Source organism: Sus scrofa, chromosome 18 (assembly GCF_000003025.6).
Source record: "Sus scrofa isolate TJ Tabasco breed Duroc chromosome 18, Sscrofa11.1, whole genome shotgun sequence".
Taxonomy (NCBI): Eukaryota; Metazoa; Chordata; class Mammalia; order Artiodactyla; family Suidae; genus Sus; species Sus scrofa.
Window position 1 is genome coordinate 33,671,838 of NC_010460.4, and position 23,865 is coordinate 33,695,702.

Consider the following 23,865-nt stretch of genomic DNA (forward strand, 5'->3'; position numbering starts at 1 on the left):
TGCGGAAGAAATTTCTGTTAGTTAAGGTGACTGAATCCCAACCCTATCTGAGACTCAAACAGAGAACAGTAACAAATACCTTGCCTGCCTAGGGCAGGCACATCCTTTAAGAGATTTTATTTTATTGGAGTTTTACAGGTTAAAAACATGAATTCTGGAGATTTTATTTTATTGGGAGTTTTACAGGTTAAAAACATGAATTCTGGAGTCACTTCCTACCTAATAGGGAGCAAGCCATTTTTCTTCCTTCCCCACTGAGCTGAACTAAGAAAACTAGAGGCAGAATGTACTAAATGGCAGTTTGGTATCCTACAGCTGGACAGGTGGGATGGTTTCATTTCATCTTAATTTTCCAGCCGTCTAAGGTTCAGTGCTCTGTTTGGTGTCCTGCTGTTAACCTATTCAAAAGTAAACTCCATCATATTCGTCCTGGAAAAGCCTATGGTGATGAAATAAATAAATATGTAAGCAAATTGTGAATTACTGACTGTAGACAAAATCATAAGGAAAAGGACTTTATACTGAGGGACATTTTGATTGATAGTGTATAGAATCTTTGATATTCAGGACTTTTGGGAAGGAGCATTTATGGCTAATAAAAGATAGTGGTAGGAGTTCCCTGGTGCACAGTGTGTTAAGAATCAGCATTGTCATTGCAGTGGGTTGGGTAGCTGCTGTGTTGCAAGTTCCATCCCTGGACCGGGAACATCTACATGCCAAGGGCATGGCCAAAAGATAGAAACAAAACAAAACATAGTAGTGAATTCACAAACACATCCAGATGAAGGAGACTCTCCCTGGCCTAAGTGGGGAGATCCCAGCAGTAAAGAGAGGGCAGACCCAGATATTTACAAACCATCAGGAGTTACCAGTCCAGAGGAGATCCATCTGGTCATTCACACAGCTGATATCTTTTAAGTACCCACAGTGTTCAAAGTACTGAAGGGAAATATACCTACCCGTCCTAGATCCAATCCTCAAGAGCTTTCAGGGGCTCCTGGGTGAGCTATACACGTAAACAAAGATAACATGAGCCGTGAGTGGCAAGAGCTAAAAAGACCAAGGTCCCAATGGCGGTGAGGATGAGAAGATGGAGAGATGTCTTTGGGCCTAGAAGTAGAAAATTGGGGAGGGTTACTTTTAAATATCTGTCAGTGAATTGTGCCAGCCTTTTGCCAGTGCAGGTTGTGTTAACCTCAGTTGCATTTTGCTTGATTTGTTGCATTTTGACGCCAGCCAACTTGATCATGTTATAATAGGTGGAGACTCGCTAATGAGAACTAACATTTATTGAGCATTTACTATGTACCAGCCTTTATCTTAAGCCCAAGCTGGTTTAATATTCTAGTATATTATCCTGGTTTCATTGATAAAGAAATCAAGGCACAGAGAGCGTAAATAACTTGCCCAGAGAATGTTTCAGTTAATGGTGAGGATTTGAATCCAGGGAGTCAGACTCTGTCTGTGCTTCCTTCCATTGTATGCATTGTTCTCTGAGATTTGGGGGAGAGGGGGCTCTCATAATCTGAATTGCTCATCCCAGCCCCTTCTGGCATGAAGTTGTTGGTCATACAGTAGCAGATATTGTCTTTCCTGCTCATTTGGAGGCAAATAGGCCAAAAATGATCATCACTTGCAGTGGATTGTTGAGAGCTCCAAGGAGGTTTAAGGAAGTTCATTATAGTACTTAGAACAAGAAGGGCAGATGTGCTATTACGGTCATCTCCTGCATCACCAAAGCTTAACAGAATGGTCATGTTTTCCTAGGTGTAATACAGAGAGTGAGTGGTACCAAATCCATGAGAACATCATCAAGAAGTTGAATGCACGTTATAATTTGACTGGCTCCAATGCAGGTATGTGCTGCTGGCTAACTCTCTACACTTTTCATTTCAGGTGCTTTTATTATGTGTGTAGGAAGAAAATGATCAGCCCTTTGTTTTTCTCTCTCCTCACTCCCTAAAAATGCTGTTTAGTCATCATTCTGATACTCGCCCTGTTCTTTGATAGGCTCGTAGCTATAACTTGCTAAATATATATATTCTGTTCTGGTTTAATCAAGGCAGAGCATCTGAATTTGTTCCATAGTGCCAGTCTTGAGCCCTCCAAGTTGTTACTGATTGCTAAAAACCACATGATAAATATGCCTGGGTTTGTGACTGTTGTGTGGGATGTGTTTGATGAACAGGAAATTGTCAGCAAGATCCAGGAAAAACATGCTTCACTGATTCTAAGTTGCAAGCAACTATATTGTACTAGAAAATAAACATGCACGTTCAGATATTGAAACTGGCTAAGAAAGAGTATAATGCTGAAGGCATTGTTATGTAGAGAAAAACATGGGCATGCTTCTTCAGCAGGAACTGAAATATAATGTAGCATTATAAGTTATATGTAACATAGTATATGGCAAATAGTCTTATACTGGTAATATACTATATACTGTACTATAACATAGCATATCCAGATTATATAGTATGCAGAGTGATGTCTTTAGGTTTGATTCGTAGACAAAAATTTCATGAATATTGTTTGCTCCCTGTCCCACCTTCAAACCCATGTGAAAGCAAAATAAACGACGGAGTTGTGTGCTTTAAAATTGACATAAAGAAACTTCAGATCAAATTAGCTCTTATTTGAACTGAATGCATTGTTTCGTATGGCTGGCTTTTTAAGTACCCCGAATGGAGATGCTTGTGTTATAATCCAGCTTGCCTGGCAATTAGATGAACCCAATTTAAATTTAGACCACGTTTTTTTTTCAGACCTGTGCACATGTTGCCAGGCCACAACAACCCACAAAGAATAAGTAACTACAGACAGAAACTGTGTGGTTTGGTTCCATTAGAGCCATACGTATCCACAGCTCACATGTGGCAGTGCTTCAGGCCACAGTGAATGGTGAGGTCTAATTTCCCTCCGTCTCCCCAGAGTTGGGGAGGTAACTTGGCTTTTATTGGATTCACACAAAGCCCTGTATCTACCACTAATTAAACAAAAGACTTGCACTTACTGCTGAAGGCAGAGTCTCTGAAGAACCAGGAGGTTTTAGTAGTGGAATACAACATGAAGTAATAAGAACTCTTCAGACACTGCTGTGGTACACTTGTCTTTATTCTTTCTGTGAAAGAATTACAATAACACTTGCTGTGTAGGGACCAAATGATTTATTTTAAATGTTCCTTCAGTGAGGTGGTAGAGCAGCTGCTTTTTAAAAAAAAACTTACCTTGCCAAATTCATGGGCAAATTTCTAGCCAAATCTAGTAGTTTTGTTCAGGCCTTTTGGTGTTTCTTCCTCCCCAGTCCCCGCCTTTTTTTTTTTTTCCCCCTCTTTTCTTTTCACAGCTGTTTCTATGGCCTGTGGAAGTTCCTGGGCCAAGGGTTGAATCGGAGCTGCAGCCGTGGCCTGCACCACAGCCACAGTAACACCAGATCTGAGCCACATCTGTGACCTGTGCCACAGCTTGTGGCAATGCTGGATCCTTAACTCACTGAGCGAGGCCAGGGATTGAATCCAAATCCTCACAGAGACAACACTGGGTCCTAACCCACTGAGCCACAACAGGAACTCCTGGTATTTCTGGATACTATGGACTCTTTTTTATTATTAAATGTATTCTGTATCTGTGCTATCCAGTTTGATGGGCACCAGCCCACCTGGCCTGTTGAGCATTAGATATGAGGCTAGTACTTGGGATTGAGGTGTTATATTGATTATATGTTCAAAGGTAATATTGTGGATATACTGGATTAAGTAAAATGAAGTTAATTTGTTTCTTTTTATTTTTTTAACAAGGCTACTAGAAAAATTTTAATTTCATTGATGCCTCATATTATACTTCTATTAGATCATGCTGCTCTGGATTCAATTTAAAGAATTTTAAGTTCTTTTGAGGCCTCACGAATATTCGTTATGCGTTGCTCTTTTCCTTCTGCTCACTGACTTTGGGTAGAGAAGTCTGTAGCTATTAAATATCATTCTCTTTCTCCCCAAGACTCCCATTACTCTTAATTTGCTTGCATTTGCCTCTATGAATAAATAAATATAAAACTAACCTTGCCCTTCTGATTTTTCCCATGTATTCCCTTCCCTCCTTATTGTCATAGATGCAACCCTGACTAAGCAGGACATGTTGGCCGGCTCCAATATACTTCTTTCCAAACTCCTTATCAAATACCTAGCCTTTTCTCTTTCCAATATGCCTTAAAATTCTTCGGTCATTGGGTTGTTGAATATATCTTTGTCCAAACTGAGGCGATACCCAGTTGGCTCTTGAGTCATGGTGAAGGACTCAATGATGAGCGTTGATTTACACCTCCAGTAGATTCTTAACATAACTGACTCTGTATCCTGTGAGGTCAGGGTCCAAGTCAGGCCAAACCACACATTTCTCTCTACTTTCAGATGGAAGACGTCTCTAAGAAAGTATCACTCCTAGAGCTTTGCTCTGGAAGTAAATGCCCTAAGTTTGAATCAAGTTTTACTACTATAGTAGGCTATCCTCCTCCTCCCAGGTTATTAGAAGGATTAAAAGAGAAAATGTATGCAAAGCATGTAGCATGGGACTTGATACATAATAAATGTCTATTCAGTGTTAGTAGTTGTTATGTTTACCTACTTTGGAGTCATCCTCTGAAGTATTTTACCCCTTCTTCTTAAGTCGGATCACTTTGTTTTATTTTTTCAAAGTGGATCCTGATTTGATCTTCTTAATGAAGACTTGGAGAATAGTAGAGCTGGGTTGTTGGTAGGTTGGCTCATTGAACTGACCCTTCCTACTCTTTGTTTGTTCCATCTCATCTCTGCCCGTTGATTGCTAACATCTCTTGCTGGGTCTTCTGATTGGTTCCATTGATTAGCTCCAGGAAGGAAAGGCAGCACATTCTATTTCCTTGGGAAATTTTGTGGGTGTTTAGACATGCTCCACATGTTCCATGTGCTTCGTCCATTCTGTTGACTGATTGACCACTTACTCTTCCTGGAATCCTGAATCAGGCTACTAGAAAGTAAGATGAAAACCACCCTATTCCCTGAGTGTTACCAATTCTGTTTACAGCCATTTACTGAAACAAACAGAAACCTCCTTGCTGTATCTTTGGAAAGAGTGAATGAAACTGTTATGCCATAGAGCCCTGTCTACAGGGTCCCCCACCCCCACTTTGGTAGAATCCCTCTTCCTTTTTGCTGCCTATTCTGATACTTACGTTGCTGACAGCCTGATATATGCTCGTTATACTTGCCTTTTGCTGCAAAGCCCAGTCTGCTGTCCTGTCTGTATGGCCCACCCTTCTCCATCCTTCTCCTTTCAAGCCTGAGCCCCACCAACTCTACACAGCCAGCATCTATCTGCCTTCTATTCCTCCATTCTCCTCCTGATCCTTCTAGCTTTCTCAAGGCAAGGCCAACCCAGCCCTAAGGTTCACCACTCCAAAATACTGTTTCAGAGAAAGAAAGCTCAGAAAGAACTTTTGAAATTTAGTGAATTAGGAATTTCTGCCGTGGCACAGTGGATTCATGGAGGCACGAGTTCGATCCCTGGCCCAGTGCCATGGGTTAAAGATCCGGTGTTGCTGCAGTTGTGTTGTAAGTCACAGCTCCAGCTCAGATTCGACCCCTGGCCTGGGAACTTCCATGTGCTGTAGGTTTAGCTGAAAAAGAAAAATTAAATTAAAATAAAATTAATAACTTAGCCCTTTACTCTTTCCATTTAAGTCTCTCCCATTCAGTCTTGGTAGGTCTTTGTTCTATTGTCACCTTATCCATTCCCTGTCTTGAGAGAAGGCAGTTATAAAAACAGCAGATGGGTTTTTAGGAACTTTTTGGCTTTATCATTGGAAGAGAGGCATCTAATGACTTTAAAATAGTGGGGGAAGCAAAGGTATACAGAATTGAAGTCGGAAATTGGAGTGCCTAATGTTCAAGCTATCACAGTGGATAGGTGGGTTGACTTCCACTGTTTTCTCCTCGGACCATGGAGTAGCTGATTAAATGGAAGCAATGCATTCAAATGTTTTCAAGAAAATTAAGTTCACTCAACAAAGTATTGTTTTTTCCCCCTGCTTTCTCCCTGCTATTCCTTGGTCATTGTACTAAAAAAAGAAAAAAAAAAAAAAAAGGATAACTTTGAAATTAGCTTTAGAAACAAACTCTACTACCTAATTTCCAGGCCTTTTATGCTTCACTGATATCCTCCTGTCGCTTGGAATTGTAATCTAGTCTATTTAATAGATAAAAAGTTTTGTCTACTTAACTAGTTTTTTTTTTTTCCTCTCTAACCTAAGACTTACATAGCAAAGGTACATTAACCACTATCTTGTTGAATTTAGAAACTGGGAGAAAATTTCAGATGATCCATTTAACCTTTATTTTTTATTTTTTAATTTTGTTTGTCTTTTTAGGGTTGCACCCGAGCATATGAAGGTTCCTGGGCCAGGGATCGAATCGGAGCTGTAGCCGCTGGCCTAGGCCACAGCCACACAAGGCCAGGGATTGAACCTGGGTCCTCATAGATGCTAGTCAGATTCATTTCCACTGAGCCACAATGGGAACTCCCCATTTAACTTTTAAAGATAAAAATATAATTGAATTAATGTATCTCTGTGGTTAGATCTAGTTAGGTTGGGTAGTTTGAGAGTTCCAAAGTTGTACTTTAGGGGATTTTTAAAATCCGTAAATAATTTTGTGAGAATTTGAAATTCTAAAAATAGTCATGAAAATGAGCCTGGTTTAGGCTTGTTGAGCAAATGATTATTATAAGCATCACCTCTGATAGACATTAGCAGTTGAATTCTAGGAATGTGAATTAGGACTGAGCCAGTACTATTTGAAACACATTCAGTTCTACGACCTGAAATAAATTGTGTAAAAATCCTTGGCTCCAGTTCAGTATGTATGTTCTAAGAGAAACTTCAGAGTATTTTCGTATTATCTGTGTATTTATGAATCTTATTTCCTATCATTTGCACATGTAGCTTACAACTAGAAGAATCACATTTGCTAATCAGTTCATTTCTACAATCTGCTTTTTGACTTAGTAAGCTGAGTTTTGTGGTTGCATTCGTGTCCACTGTATGTTTTGCTGCATCTGCGACCTACACCACAACTCACCACAATGCCAGATCCTTAACCCACTGAGTGAGGCCAGGGATCAAACCTGCAACCTGATGGTTCCTAGTCGGATTCGTTAACCACTGTGCCACGACAGGAACTCCCATCCTGGTGTAATTCTTAATGATAGTGTCAATGCTCTTGATTTTTGAACATTGCATTTAGTAACTTTTCTTTCTACTGTTGTCTAAAGAACACTAGTACTGAAGTTCCCTGGTGGCTCAGAGGGTTAATGATCTAGCATTGTCACTGCTGTAGCTGGACTCCCTGCTATGGTGTTGGTTTGATTCCTGGCCCCATAGTCTCTGAATACCAGGTGCGGCCAAAAAAAAAAGAAAGAAAGAGAGAACACTTGTACTTATTGGCACCGCCTATTGGCTAGACATATAGTATGTGACCTTTTTGCTCACTTTTGGAATTTCCTAATTATTAAGCCACACTCTTTCTATTTTTAGAGTTTTTAATTTTCAATTAATTTTACTTTCAGTAAAGCTGCAAGAATAGTACCAAAAAACTCCTAAGTTGGGAGTCCCTGTTGATAATGGAAGTAAATCTGACTAGTGTCCAAGAGGATGCAGGTTTGATCCCTGGCCTCGCTCCGTGGGTCGGGGATCCAGCGTTGCCGTGAGCTGTGGTGTAGGTCACAGACACAGCTCGGATTCCGTGTTGCTGTGGCTGTGGTGTAGGCTGGCACCTGGAACTCTGATTCAGCCCCTAGCCTGAGAACTTCCATATGCCACAAGTGTGGCCCTAAAAGCAAAAAAACAAAAAACAAAAAAAAAACTCCTAAGTTCTCAGAAGTTAGCGTTTTACTGTATCTGCTTTATACTTCTCTCTCTTTCTCTGTATACAGATACACAGACACATGCTTTATATATATATGATACATACGTGTATAATTGTATGTTGTATATTATATAGACTCTTTAATATTACTGAATTCTTAAGGATTGCATCAGTGCTCCTGAAGTTTATACATACATATGTATATATATACACACATATACACATACATATATAAACACCCACATACATGTATATCGTACACATGTACTTTTTCCACCTAAGCTGTTTAAGAACAAATTGAAAGAATTATTCCCCTCTGCCCCTGCTTACTCGAGGACATGGCAACATAACTACAATACAATGATCAAAATCAGGAAGCTAATATTGATAAACTATTCTTATCTAATCTATAGATCTTATTCAGATTTTGACAGTTTGCTCAATGTCCGTTGTAACAAAAGAAACTCAGGATGTATTGCATGCAGTTGTCATATCTTTTTAATTTCCTTTCAGCCATTCTCTTTTCATGACAGTGAAGAAAAAGGATATAGTTCAAAATATGGTACTAAAATATGCTTTAAGATGTTTGACTTAAAAAAGACACAAACCCAAACTATAAACTAATGGAAGTAGTGATTGGAGCCAATTTTATTCTTTTAATTATATTTTGCTAATTTAGATATAATCACTAGCAATACTATTTGGAAGATTGGCTACACAGAAAAAATTTGCCGTTTATGGCAAGTATTTCAATAAGTTAAAATAATCAGATATTAAATTACACTCGTATGTTATTATGCTTATATTCATTTTTAAAAAGTAGTTTTTAACCAATGGCTTGCCATGTGCTTCAGATCTTGAAAAAATTGCAAATAAGTAAGTAATAGTTATAGTAGAAATCAAACAAACAACTTTTTTAACCTTAATTCTCCATGTATACCACTGAAATATTAATATCTCAAATCCGAATAAAGATGGAAACTTTAAGGTCAAAAATCGCCTTTGCTAAAAGGAAATGTTAATTCCCTCTGAATGGTTTCATCCACTTCTGCAGTTAGAGCTTCCACTCTGTACCAGTGGGTCCCTCTTCATCTCTCATTTCTGGTCAATAAATTTCTTTTCTGGTTAAGACTCAGTGAAAGTAAACAATTTCAGATGTCTTGTCTGTCCCTTAGTTTGATATCCCATGACTTACACATTACTTCAGTCGTACTTCCTCAATAACTCTTAGCCACGGGCTAACCACTTCTTTAAGCAAACATAAAAGCCTTCCCAAGACTTTGAAATAGTAGATCTATGGGCTAGTAGTTAAAATTACAGGGTTATTTGCTCATATTTATCATACCTTTTACGTGTGAGGAAGTAGGCATCCCAATGGATAGGGTTATGTATTCAAAGATCTCAGGGAAATGATTTTCAGAAGGTGAGGAAGTGATTTTCAGAGTCTTTGATTTATCCTCTGTGGTGTCAAAATTGCACCCTTTAAGAGTTAAGTTTGCAGATGAAAAAAAAATTATGGCCAGTCTAAGAAAGAAGTGGGAAATCTCCTTCAAGCCAACCAGAGGATTATGAGCCAGGAGACAGTCTCAGAGAGGTCAGAGAACTGCTCCCAAGAGGTGAAGGCAGAAGATGGGGTGAGAGCTCAGGGTGGTCAGGATCGACGTGATTCTGACAGGGGCGTGTGCGGTCAAGCACACGTCTCGGTAGAAGGTTACTGCTGCTCTTGAGGTACACATGTCTTAGGTGATGGTTTTAGAAGTTGTCTAAGTATGGAAAGATGCAAGAACTTGGGTTCATAAAATTTTTTCCTGAAAATATCTGACCCTTTGAGGACCAGTTCTGCTGGTTTTCCCAGAGCACAGAGTGCCTCATCCTGATCTTTGCTCTGTGCTGTTGTTCAGCCACTGCAGTAGCTGAGGACTTAATTCTTGTAGAACTGGATGGTGAGCAGCATTCTCTGTTTCATAATCCTTTTCCTTTTGGTCTTAATTTTGACCAGGCTTTGGGAGGTATTTTGTGACCAGTTTGTCCTATGGTGCTGAGAATGCGCATTCCAGGTCAGGCAGAGATTTTGTTGGTAAGCCACTCAGTGTGCTCTTACTAGACAAGGTTCTGTTAACAGTAGCAAAAGCCTGTCAACTGCCTGTCTTATTAGTCTGTTGTAGTCTAGGAAATGGTTCCCCCTTGTTGCTTCTTCCCATATCTAGAGTTATACCATTACAATCATTGATCTTATGGGACTGTATATTTGATCAAGTGTTTCAAGTCACCTAATCATCATTAATTTTATCTGAGGCTCAGTCATACATTTGCTAATGCAAGAAACAATAATCCTGTACAGCTAGTAACATAAAGTTCATACGTATTTTTTTATTAATGATTTTTATATTTTTCCATTATAGCTAGTTTAGTGTTCTGTCAAATTTCTACTGTACAGCAAGGTGACCCAGTCACATGTACACCTACCTATACATTCCTTTTTCTCACATTCTCATGCTCCATCATAAGTGACTAGATATAGTTCCCAGTGCTATACAGCAGGATCTCATTGCTTATCCATTCCAAAGGCAATAGTTTGCATCTATTAACCCCAAACTCCTGGTCCATCCCACTCCCTCCCTCTCCCCCTTGTCAACCACAAGTCTTTTTTCCAAGTCCATGATTTTCTTTTCTGTGGAAAGGTTCATTTGTGCCATATATTAGATTCCAGATATGTGATATCATACAGTATTTGTCTTTCTCTTTCAGACTTCACTTAGCATGAGAGTCTCTAGTTCCATCCATGTTGCTGCAAATGGCGTTAGTTTGATCTTTTTTATGGCCGAGTAGTATTCCATTGTGTATATATACCACATCTTCTTAATCCATTCATCTGTTGGTGGACATTTAGGTTGTTTCCATGACTTGGCTATTTTGAATAGTGCTGCAATGAACATACAAGTGCATGTGTGATAAGTGAGTATTTAAGCTAAGAACCGCAAGTAGGTGAGGTCCAGTATCTCCTCAGATTATCTGACCATCTCTTAGCTATACCAACTGTTCTCTTTAAAAAGAAGTGATATATTGGCATTGTGGATAAAGTTCGCCACAGGTATTTATACATGCAAGGTGAGTGGTGGGTACCTTATAGGACTGAGAAAGAAATGTTATCTTCTAAAGAATTACATGGCTAGCTTGAGAAGAAGAAAAACCGATCTTTATGGTTGAGCAGGTATTCCTGCCATTAGGGAGGTCTGGTTAATGCACAGTGCAGATTCAACATACAAGCCAGAGGGGAGGGAATGGACCCAGAAGTGCAAAGAAATATTTTATGTTTTAAATTTGTCTTGCCTTGCCTTAAAATTTAAGTTTTTATTTCCTCAGTTTAAGGAAGTGTTTAGCAATAGACATTTCACAAATTAAATAATACTGGCTGAAAATCAGAAATCAAGCTATGACTATTTAGAAAGGAGAGTAGTACTTTTTTCCCCCTCTTAAATTGGTTTTCAAAGTGCATCCTAAAGAGGAGAAACATCACCAGATTTGAGCAGCCGTGACATTAACGACGTAAGTGTCTAGGTTTTCAATATGCCAGTGTTAAAAAAGATAGTTGTCCTGCTGGGTGGAGGCTCTGAGCTGCTAGCGCCCTGCATTGTGTAATGAGCCTACCTTTCAGAAGGCCTATAATTCTATCACGGCTCCCATTTTATTTCTTCATCTAACCTAGCCCATTTCTGCACTCTCATCTCTTCCCAGTGTCTCTGTGTTTTGCTCAGTTGACTCATTTTCCAGCAGTGTTGTCTCACTTGACACCACTCCTACTAGACATTTGGCTTCCTTTCTCTCCTCTGTTCCAGAAGCCCTGAGACCCTGCATCTGACCTCTCAGTTATAAACGCCTGGCCTGATCCTTTCAAGGTTTTACTGCTTGCTTCAGCCAGGATGTACCCCTGGAAGTTATGTATGCTTCTAGAGTTTTATTTTAAAAGTCAGTTACCTTACCTTAAAGACACAGCGTAGAATATTCTAGTACCCAAAGCAAAACTCAGATGAGCAATCTGATAAATCAAGCACATAGAAGGGAAGAGAAGTAAAAATCCCTCCTCTGATAATAATGAAGTCTGAGGATTTCAGAAATGAGTAGATTTTATTGAAGATGAATTTATGAAAAATATAATAATATCATCTTTAGGAAGTTTTGCTGAAATCTCACTCTGTTAATAATTTGTGGTTCAAGTGTAGAAGTCCTAGCAATTAGGTTTTACCCTTCGTCCCCTATCTTTCTTTTTTAAAATATTTTTTAAAATTACAGTTGATTCACAATGTTCTGTCAATTTTTGCTGTACAGCAAAGTGACCCAGTCACTTTGCAAATTCTTATATTCACAAGAATGTGAAAAAAATATATATATATATACATTCTTTTTCTTATATTATCCTCCATCATGTCCATCACAAGTGACTGGATGTAGTTCCCTCTGCTATACAGCAGGATCTCATTGCCTGTCCACTCCGAATGCAATAGTTAGCATCTACCAACCCCAAACTCCCAGTCCCTCCCACTCCCTCGCCCTCCCACTTGGCAACCACAAGTCTGTTCTCCATGCCCATGAGTCTGTTTCTTTTCTGTAGATAGGTTCATTTGTGCCATATATTAGATTCCCTGTATAAGTGATAGCATATGGCATTTGTCTTTCTCTTTCTGACTTACTTCACTTAGTATGAGGATCTCTAGTTCCATCTGTGTTGCTGCAAAATGACATTATTTTGTTCTTTTTTATGGCTGAGTAGTATTCCACTACATGCATGATAGGATGCATGTATCTTTTTCAGTGATAGTTTTGTCTGGAAATATGCCTGGGAGTGGGATTGCTAGGTCATATGTTAGTCTATATTAAGTTTTCTGAGGTACCTCCATACTATTTTCCACAGTGGTTGTACCAGCTTACATTCCCACCAACAGTGTAGGAAGGTACCCTTTTCTCCATACTCTCTCCAGCATTTGTTATTTCCTGACTTGTTAATGATGGCTGTTCTGACCGGTGTAAGGTGGTACTTCGTTGTAGTTTTGATTTGCATTTCTCTATAATTAGTGATGTTGAGCATTTTTTCCTGTGTCTTTTGGCCATGTGTATATCTTATTTGGAAAAATGTCTATTCAGGTCTTCTGCCCATTTTTCAATTGGGTTGTTGGTTTAGCCCCCTACCCCTCCTACCTTTCAAACATAGACACAGCATGCAGGACTGTTAAGAAATAGTGTTTGTAGGGGAAAAAAAGTTCCCATTGTGGCTTCTACATGGTGTTAATTTTTATTCCAAAATGACCATCCTAGCTGCTTTTGATTTTGTTAATGTGGCAAAATTCTTAAAAGAGGTCTTAATCTCCCCTAATAACCTCATTTCTAAGGCACTATTTTCAAGACATATTCCAAAATGTAGGAGATGTTCTTCATATTATTTCTTATATATATGAGAAACATGAAAGCATTTAAGAGTCTAACAGTAAGGCTTGAATATATAAATTAGGGCTTGAAATCTTCCAAGATGGGGCCCGGCTGCCCTTTCCTGTCTCTCCCTACATTCTGCTGTCAACCCAGTCTACCCTCTTTTGATTGTGGTATGAGTCGCCACATAGTGTTGTGATACTATAAATGAACATACCCCAGAAGTCCATGCTTTTTGACAGTTAGAAACCAAACTCAAGATACAACCTTCAGTAATTTTACTAGGAATCAGAAGACCCCAGTGGTTTAAAAAGAGAAAAACAAACAAACAAACAAAAACAGCAACAAAAGAACAGCAGGGCAGGAGTCCTCGTTGTGGCTCAGTGGTAACAAACCCAACTAGTATTCATGAGGACTCGGGTTCAATCCCTGGCCTTGCTCAGTGGGTTAAGGATTCAGCATTGCTGTGAGCTGTGGTGTAGGTCACAGACACAACTCGGATCCTGTGTTGCTGTGGCTGTGGTCTAGGCCAGCAACTGCAGCTCCAATTTGACCCCTAGCCTAGGAACTTCCATATGCCATGGGTGCGGCCCTAAAATGAAAAAAAAAAAAAAAAAAAAGAACAACAGGGCAAAACATTTTTTACCAATTCCATGTGTTTCTGTCTTTGGTCATACTTCCTGTTGTATGTTGAGTCCTCTCCCTGTGCCAGCTTTAACAAAAACAAACAAAAAAATAAACAACAAAAAACCTTCTTTGCTAAACAAACCATTCCCTGTCTTTGTTTGTTTATTTAGATTGGTGGCATGTTATATACGATTTTCTTCCAAATATATATAATCTTGTTCATTTAGTCTCATTTGCTGAAATGTTTCCTTAAGTGTTAGAATATCCTGACTTGAGATCAAGAGCCTAATTCAGAGCTCTTTATTTGATACTGAGGGAAAAAGTAAGTGAAGCAGTCTTTTGGACTTTTTCTTAATGTGGATATATTAAAATGCTGAACATGGAATGAAAAGACTATTTCAGTTTAGTCATCAAACTTCATGAAAATTCTTTTTTTTTTTTTTTTAGTCTTTTGCCATTTCTTGGGTTGCTCCCACGGCATATGGAGGTTCCCAGGCTAGGGATCCAATCGGAGCTGTAGCCGCCGGCCTACTCCAGAGCCACAGCAATGCGGGATCCGAGCCGCGTCTGCAACGTACTCCACAGCTCATGGCAACGCCGGATCCTTAACCCACTGAGCAAGGCAGGAATCGAACCCACAACCTCATCGTTCTTAGTCAGATTCGTTAACCACTGCGCCACGACGGGAACTCCAAATTCATGAAAATTCTAATGGAGGCAATTAAACGAGTAGGGATTAATAGATATATGCCAAGTATATTCTTCCTTTCCTCCCCCCATAGGTCACTTCAGGGATTTGTTTCTTAACAGTTTTGGTTTGTAATGTGACCTTCGAATACCCCGCTTGTGAAAATACTTCTGCATTACTAGCACATCTATTCTTAGCTCACATGTTTTTGGCACATTTATTTTTAGAACATGTATTTTAAAATTTATCATTTTTCTTCTGTGCTTGTATAGACACTCAGGAGAATTAAAAAGAAAAATGTAATTGTATAGTATTAAGTACTTTTTACACTTCTCAGGTACCTTATTTAATCAATATTGTGATTTTATTTTATGCTTTAATTTGGCACATTTATAAAATTTTTGGAGCAAAGTACAGTCTTTGAATTAAATATTGGTGAGATTGATAGTTCTTACATACTACACAGAGTACATTTTTGCTTGGTTAATTAATTGCCCATTTACAGTTACAACTTAATTGTTCACTGAAGGCACACTCTTTGTTCTTCATGGACTGCTTGTGTTATGGAAAACAGTAGTTATTTCAAGGATTTTAAAATGGTTTTGAAATATGTAGACTGCCTCTTCTAACCTCCCCTTCCTCTACAATCACATAACAACCCAGACCTGGTAAGAAGTAGTAAACTAAGCTCCGAAGAAAGGAAGGGACATCCTGCTGACAATGAAGAGGGAGCTGCAAACCAGAGGGGCAACACTCATTTGGGTGCCCCCAAAGGGAAGGGGGACCTAACACTTGGGGACTTAAGTTTCATTTATGTATTTTTTTTTTTTTTTTTTTTTTTTGGCTGCACCTGTGGCATGCAGAAGTTTCCTGGCCTGGGATCAACCCTCGCACAACAGCAACCCAAACAGCTGCAGTGACAATGCTGGATCCTTAAACTGCTGAGCCACCAGGGAACTCCCAACACATACTTCGTTATATCTGCTCACTCGCCCTCATTGCCTATTATTTCATGATTGATTATTGTTCTTGTTATTTTATTTGTATCTTCAATAGGTGTTGCTTTTTCCATAGCAATCTCGGGTCCCGTAGGTGTGAAAGTGGCATTATGCATAAACGTTTTTTCAGGCCACTCGACTGAGACCAGTTACTTACATTGGATTTCATAGCTATGGATTTTTCCAAACTACTGAGTTAATTTAAATTCAACAGGTTAACCTTGGCATTTCTGTTTCACTGAAATGTACCCTTGTCACCTCTTGAACACAGAGAGTAGCTCTTTCAAGCCCAGTATTAGAGGACTCACTTCTAAGCATCAGTTGTATATTCCCTCAGCTGTGTCTCCCAAAATGTTTAGATAACACACTCTCAGGAAAAGACTTAAGTAAAAGGTAGAAGAATAGGTTGATAATGAAAAAGAAAATATCGTGAAAAAATGAGCAAGGAGAGTTTTCACATTCCTGCATCAAAAAAAAAAAAAAAAAACTGTATGTCTGCATTATTCAAGACACTAGTAATACAGCACGTAAGAGAATAAGTCCAAATCTTCGTCCTCTTGGTGCTTAGCTTCTAGCGGTTGGAAAGAACTATACAGAATTTCTAAAATTATTTTCAAGAAGAAGTCGTCTCAAGGCAATTAGTGGACTGCTTAAATACCAAATGAGCACAGCTGGAAAGAGAAAGAATGGTGTGGTATCATTAATAGCAGTGGTGGTGGTAGTTGTATAGCAGCTGCTAACATGTTTGAGCACTTCCTTTATTTTATGGAGTTGGTATCATTACTCTTTATTTTACAGATATGGAAACCCGAGCATAGAGAAGTTAATATTGAGTCAGGGTCATGAGACTGTGTGATAAACTTCTTAAATTGCACACTTAATCACAGCATGTATTTATCAAATCTATTTGTCACTATTTTCCATTTTTGCATCACTGTACATTTGCAGCTACGTGTTACTTGGTTCATTGGTGGCAAAATGGCTGATCTAGTCTAAAATTAATTTTGCCTGCTACTTATAAATCATGCCATGCTTGCTACTTTTTATGTAAAAGTGCAGAATTCCATGAATTTAAAAGGAATCGTCTTGTAGAGTGAGTTAGCTTCAATTCATAAGAAATGAGAGCCACCAAATAATCGACCACATTTGGTTTAACAAATGCCAAGCCTTTCTTTCCTGTAGTATTACTCCATAAGCTGAGTTTAATCATGAAAAATATGTTTTGTGACAGACTCTATAGATGAATTCATGACTAGGCATCTGTTTAAAATTAGGTATCAAATCTTTATAATTGGGCATTAAACAATCTAGACTGATTAGAAAAGTGTGGTTTAATGATTGTTTCTTTTAATAAGGGGAACATTTCTTTCTTAACTATCTCATTTTTTTTGTATCTATTTGAAGGGCCAGAAAAACATTGATTGTGAAACGTTATTGATCTATTTTGTGAAATTAAAAATCCAACCTAGTTTTATCTTATTGGTTGTCATAAATCCCTGTTTAAAAAAAGAAATCTCTGAACTTTCAGATTCTCTCAATAGGTCATGTTTCCTTATTTTAATATTCTTTCATGGGAGTTCTTGTTGTGGCTCAATGGGTTAAGAACCTGACAGGTGTCCATGAGGATGTGGGTTTGATCCCTGGCCTCACTCAGCGGGTTAAGGAACTGGCATTGCCACAAGCTGCTGTTTAAGTTGCAGATATGGCTCAGATCAGGTGTTGCTGTGCCTGTGGCGAAGACCTGCAACTGACATCCAATCCAGCCCCTAGCCTGGGAATTTCCATATACCACAGGTGCACCCCTAAAAAAAAAATTCCTACCATGCACCTAACCCATACCACTTCATGTTCTACTTACGTGTGTGCTACTTTCATTATTGGATTATACATCCTTATATCTCATCTTCTACCTTTCTCAAAAGCTGGAAGCTACTGCCTTGCCCAATGTGGACAGTTTGAATTGTGGCAGGAGTAAGTTCAGGTGTGCAGATAAAGTTTTAGAAGTTGCTCTGCCTCTAGAGGTAGCAGATAAGCAAAGACAGTGAAGTTGTCTGACAAGAAAGAGAATGGGGAAAAAAAATACTGCTCTGTGAACATAGTCTCTGTCATAAATTATACTCTTGAAAGCATAGGACTAATCCTTAAGTCATTGGAAAGGGTGAATATTTGAAAAGTCTCTCTTTGTAGTGCAGAGTAGTTTCTTTGTGTTAGCACATTATGTCTTATTGTCTAGTGAGTCATTTATCCAACCTGTTCATTGTAGTCATGATAATTAAGAACCACTGTAAAAATAGGCTCAGGAGTTTGCCTCGTTGAAAATTAGATAGTATTATAATAGCTCTTGGTGGGCTGGTCCCTGTTGATTCACCGGTATATTGTGTTTCTTTGTCTTCCTGAAAGTACACCCACTCTTTCATGTTTCTTTGTAAAGTGTTGTGTGTTTTTATGGCAGTTAGTTGATTTGGGAAGACCCAAGCGCTTGGCCCAGTTGACCTTTCCAGGTTTGAATCTCTCCAAGTTCTTCTTTCTGGAGAAATTAAGTCACCTCAAAATGACCGTAACTTCCCCTCTCCCCCAAATTAGTATCAGTTGGCTGGACAAATGCAGCCATTATGCCTGGAGCTTTCATCTATATCTTTCTAAACCTGCAGATTAAAAACTACTATATCTTCCAAACAAATTTTAGGGTGCATTTAACTCTTAAATGCCCAATTTTCCTTTTCTCCCTGTTTTTGTCTCCCCCCCCCTCGTGGCCTTCCCTTACCCGCTAGCTGGCTCCTTTCTAATTTTCTTCTACTTGGATCCCCTCTATCTTGTAGTGTCTCCTCCCTATGGCTCTTACTATCTTGAGAACATTGATGCATTTCTCTGCTCATGCTTGTATCGCCGTGTTTCCCTGAAGCATTTTTTTCTCTATTTCCTATCTTTCATTTTTGTTTGCATTCCCCTTGTCTCTGACTGAATGCCTTTTTTCAGTATCTTATCCCTGTATTAACTTATACTGGGGAAAAAAAAAAAAAATCACTGACGGTTAAATGAATTGTGGTTCTTATAGGGTCCAGCAAGACTCCTGATCACTTTTCCTCCTCCAGCCTCTACCTCGAACAGCGTGATCGCTTTGTTTTTCATTACGGTTTAGTTCTCTTCTCTTCCTTCTTTGTACATAACACATAACGTTGCTAGTGCCTCATCAGATCCTTTTCTGAGATGTTCTGGTAAAATGATCTGCACTTTGAAAACATCACGGGGCCTCAAGAATTTGGTTTGGTGCCCCTAATTCTCTGTGTGAAAGCATTGCTTGTAGTACCCAGAATCGGAACAGTTCTCCGCAGCAGGAAGGACTTATGCACCACGGCTGGCACACACTGCTAGTCTACAAATATCAGCTCCTGGTGATGGCGATGGTGTGGGTGAGTGTTTTGAAGGCAAAGGACAGAAGTAGGAGGCGAACAGAAGCACCAGTAATGAGGTGGGGGTAGCGGAGGAGCATGAGTCAGGAAGAAATAGCTGCTGGGACAGATGGATTATAACATGTGAGTTTGTCTTCGTTCGCTGGCTGTGGACTCTAGGTTTTAAAAGGAACCAATAGGACCACGTTGAAATTGTCTCCATCGAACCATCCAGAGCGCTCTTTCTCCCCTGCTTCATCCATGTGCCTTTGGAGAGCAGACTCTCCTCTGTTTCTCGCCTTCCATCACCCAACTCCTGTGGTGGGGTGTGGAGGGAGCTAAAGGATAGTTAAGTAAAAATAGGATGAAGATTGAATTAAAGTTCCCACGTGCCTGCCAGATTTAATCTAATTCTCACAACATCTCTCTGACACCAGCCCTCTAGCAGGTCTGCACACCAGGAATCGTGAGGACACAGGGATGCGGTCACAACCCTGTGCTTCATTCCTGTGTCCTTGCCCCTTGGGTGTGCCTCATCTAGGTCAGGTTTGAACCCCAGGAAAGGCTCTATCTTCTCTCTGAGCTTAGTGCTTTTTTCAGAGAACACATCTTTCTGATGTTTTAATCAGTCTCTTGAAAAGCAAGCAAACCAACCAATAAAGCTCTGCTCTTATGGTTGTTTCTTCACGTCACTGAAGGAGAGTGAAAGGCAGACCCTAATCGAGATAAATGCCAACTGTTTTGCATGTCCGCCTCATCCCAGCATGGTTGTGGGTGTGCTTAGGATCTGTGTTTGCCCATAGTAGTACTGAGAGCTGGGAATTAGAAATGACAGCTTGCACAATAGTATGTACGTTATTGCATGGAAAGGGTGATATGTAATGATGTAAATGGAGGACCTTTGGGCTACAGATTTATCGTCCTCTGGACTCCAACCTCCTCTCTCTTTTTTTTTTTTTTTTTTTTTTGGCTGGATTCACAACATGTGGATGTTCCCAGGCCAGGGATCAAACCCGCACCACAGCGGTGACAACACTGGATCCTTAAATGGTAGGCCACCAGGGAGCCCCCAAATTTATTTTAAAATTGAGTTCAGGTCAGAGTTCCTTTTGTGGCGAAGTGGAAATGAATCCAACTAGGAACCATGAGGTTGTGGGTTCAGTCCCTGGTCTCACTCAGTGGGTTAAGGATCTGGCGTTGGTGTGAGCTGTGGTGTAGGTTACAGATGCAGCTCAGATCCTGCGTTGCTGTGGCTGTGGTGTAGGCCAGCAGCTGTAGCTCTGATTTGACCCCCTAGCCTGGGAACCTCCATATGCTTCAGGTGTGGCCTTAAAAAGCCGGAAAAAAAAATAGAGTTCAGGTTAGTGATGACTGAAAGGACTTTTAAAAATAAGTCGCCTTTGGAGTTCCTGTGTGGCTCCACAGGTCAAGGATCAGATGTGTCACTGCTTTGGCTCAGGTTTGATCCCTGGCCTGGGAACTTCTGCATGCTGTAGGTGTGGCCAAAAAAAAAGTCACCTTTGACTGGTTTCATTTTCTATCATTAATGTGCATGAGGGATTTTTTTTTTTTGTCTTTCTTATTTTAAAATAATAGAAGAAAAAAGGAACAGGAAATTAAAAGGCTGAAAGAGAAGTAGCAAATTGGAAATAACACAAACCCATGAAAAAAGATAGGACATTACTTTCTTTTCTATAGTTCTTGCCTGAAAGTTGGGAAAATAAGATATGAAAAAAGTGTCACTTGTCTTATATCTGCCACTGTGGTAATGTCACTATGATTGGGATAAAACAAAAAAAGATAATTTTACTCTTTTACTGAGTAAATTCCCTTTTGTTTTTCAAAGTAGCCTGCATCCTGCTAAATTCCGTAAAGAATGGGATTATGACTTTCTACTGTGTATTATATTAAGAATATAATCTTTGTTTCATTGTAATCACCATTGTTACCTAAAATTTTTAAAAATCGCTATGAATGTCCTTAAGGTCTTTGGATTATTATATGACTTTGATTGGTGTTTATCTTTATGATATTTGATAAATACTCATTCGCAGGCCTTATAGCATTTTTTAAAAAAATTATAACTCTCATTTTGAGATCAGTGTCTGCTAGGGCTAGATGGCCACTGTCTGTTCCTGAAATGGAGTTGATGCAGCAATATTTCTGTTGAGTATGGCACCTAGAGAAGGGGGTTTGGGGATAGAAGCCAGACATGCTCTTCTTAGTGTTCTGTTCAGGTTTTTTGTTTTTGTTTTTTCCAGTTCCTAGGAACCTTCTTATAAGTGGGAAAACTCAGGTAGTCAAGTTGGAGAAGTGTTATCTAAATATTCATCTTAGAGATTCTGTTGATTTTTGTCTTTGAAACAATGATACCATCGATTGCAGCTGGTTGAAGCAATTTCAGTGTCTGTTCATGCTCTTTCTGCCCTAGTATTTTTAACTCTGGTCTCTGATTTATTTTAGGTTTAGCAGTTTCCCTACAACTCTTGCACGGAGACATTGAACAGATCAGAAGGGAGTACTCATCAGTGTTTTCTCATGGAGTATCCATCACCAGGAAGTTGGGTTTTTCTAATATCATCATGCCTGGTAAGTGACTAAGGATGACCCAGTATGGCTATAAGTATGGCTCTTTTGTCTTTTTGTGACACTCGAGAAATTTGTCACATTGTCAACCTCGACGAGTTCCAGTGGGCCATGCCAAAGAATGAAATGAGGTATATTCATTCTTTTTTAAAAAATATCTTTATTTTTTAAAAGGCGTTCCTGTTGTGGCTTTGTGGTAACAAACCCCACTAGTTATCCATGAGGATGAGGGTTCAATCCCTGGCCTCACTCAGTGGGTTAAGCATCTGGCTTTGCCATGAGCTGTGGTGTAGGACGGGGATGCGGCTCAGATCCTGTGTTGCTGTAGCTGTGGTGTAGGCTGGCAGCTGCAGCTCTGATTTGACCCTTAGCCTGGGAACTTCTATACGCCGCAGGTGCGGACCTAAAAGGAAAAAAAAAATATGAAGTGAAAAATCTTTACATTTTGATTGCATTGCGGTGGCTAACTTGCAGGGTCTGTGATTGCATTTCATTGTGATCATAATATGAAAGAAAACTGAAGTAGAAGCCGGAAAATAGTTTGCCCTCTGGTGGAACGTGTTATTGAACTCACTTAGGGGAAATCCTTACAGGTTTTGACAAGAACAGTTATTAAGCAATGGTTTGCTTTTCTTGGAGGATTTGTCCACCACAGATATGTATATATGTATGTAAGTAAGCAGCTATATGCAAAGGTCATAGGTATTCTTACTTCTATTTGTCTATGTAAATCAGATCTATATGAGTACCCGAAAGGGACTCCAAAAAAGAGTTTGTTGCTGAGTGGAGACGGTAGAGCGGAGCAAATGCACGCCGTCAAGGGAAATGCCAAGTTATAGTGTTTCTCAGTACTCTATATCCCACCCTCCACAACCAAGAAGAAAATAGAAAGGCCAACTAGTCTCAAAGTGTTGACGGTATTTTCAGAAACAAGAGCCTTTAGAGCACCGTTTAAATCCCATGTGTAAAAAAGCAAGCAACGGAAATTGCATCTGACAAGGCCCCTGGCACGGCTGAGATGGACTGTTGTCCATAAAGACCTAACGTGATGCAGAAACTGACCAGCATTTTCTGTCGCAGCATTTTCTCTCCTGATAGAAATCCATTCATGCAAGAAAGGCTAAGCGAACAGCCTGGAACGTTTCCTGAGATGACCTGACCCAGCTTAGGGACCCCATCTGCCCAGGCATCTCCTGTTACCATTGTGGAAAATGACTGTTTATAGGACTGTTTACTTGGTGGCATGTTATTCAGGGGCACTTGCAACCCTTCATTATTTCCTTCAGTTGCTATAAATAGCTGGTATTTCCTCTTGAACAAAAAAGAAAAAAGTTTTCATCCCACTGGGAAGCAAATTGATGGGTAAATCTAATATACAAAACATATTTTAGAACAGAATGCAGCCAGCTGCTCAAAGAATTCCTCAGCTTGGTCTCTGAGCAGTATCATTGAGAAATGGAAAAATATGAAGCAACATGACACTTCACTGGCTGAGTAATTGTCTGGGCTGGGCTGTGCTCAGCAGCCCTTGTCTGGCCTTAATGATGGAAATGAACTTTCTGTGGAATAAGATGCGCCTCTGTCGCTTTGCTGGCCTATGTTACGATGTCGGGGTTCATGCTGACCAGGGACTTCCAGACACAGGTCTGCAGCACCTGCAACTGCAGGAGAGTTTTGAAAGCGCTTTCTTCTTCATCTTCCCTCATTTTTCTTCTTCAGTTTCTGAGTCATTCAAATTAGTTGGACAAGCTCCCGTCGTGGCTCAGTGGTTAACGAACCCAACTAGCATCCATGAGGACGCAGGTTCGATCCCTGGCCTGTCTCAGGGTTAAGAATCTGGCATTGCCGTGAGCTGTGGTGGAGGTCGCAGGCACAGCTCAGATCCCCCGTTGCTGTGGCTCTGGCGAAGGCTGGTGGCTATAGCTTTGATTGGACCCCTAGCCTGGGAACCTCCAGATGCTGCAGGTGCAGCCCTAAAAGAGAAAGAAAAATTAGTTGGAGAAAGCAGGAATGTGTGTGTTTACTTCAACAGCCGAAAGCAACTTTAAAACTCAATGGGATGTTTTACATTGGCAAACATAACCGTCACTGTTTTGTTTTCCTTTCTTATTTTCAGAATTTTGACTTGTCAATTAATGCTCGCTGGTGGCCCTGATGAAAACTTGAGCTGAGTTTTCAATGAGAAAATGTATGTGGACAGCATTTCTCATCCCAGTGTTGCAGTCTGCCAGCGTGATGGGTTTCTTTTCTTTTCTTTTTCT

At 39.7% G+C, this 23,865-nt stretch overlaps 1 protein-coding gene across 10 annotated transcripts in view; it reads left to right on the forward strand.

The window, feature by feature from the left end:
- DOCK4 (dedicator of cytokinesis 4) overlaps positions 1-23,865 on the forward strand; it is a 456,170-nt gene that overhangs the window by 248,639 nt on the left and 183,666 nt on the right. For all 10 annotated transcript variants that reach the window (XM_021079277.1, XM_021079281.1, XM_021079279.1 and 7 more), the window contains 2 exons: positions 1,768-1,856; positions 21,482-21,607. In XM_021079277.1, the coding sequence (XP_020934936.1) occupies positions 1,768-1,856; positions 21,482-21,607 (215 nt within the window). The remainder of the gene's footprint in view (positions 1-1,767; positions 1,857-21,481; positions 21,608-23,865) is intronic.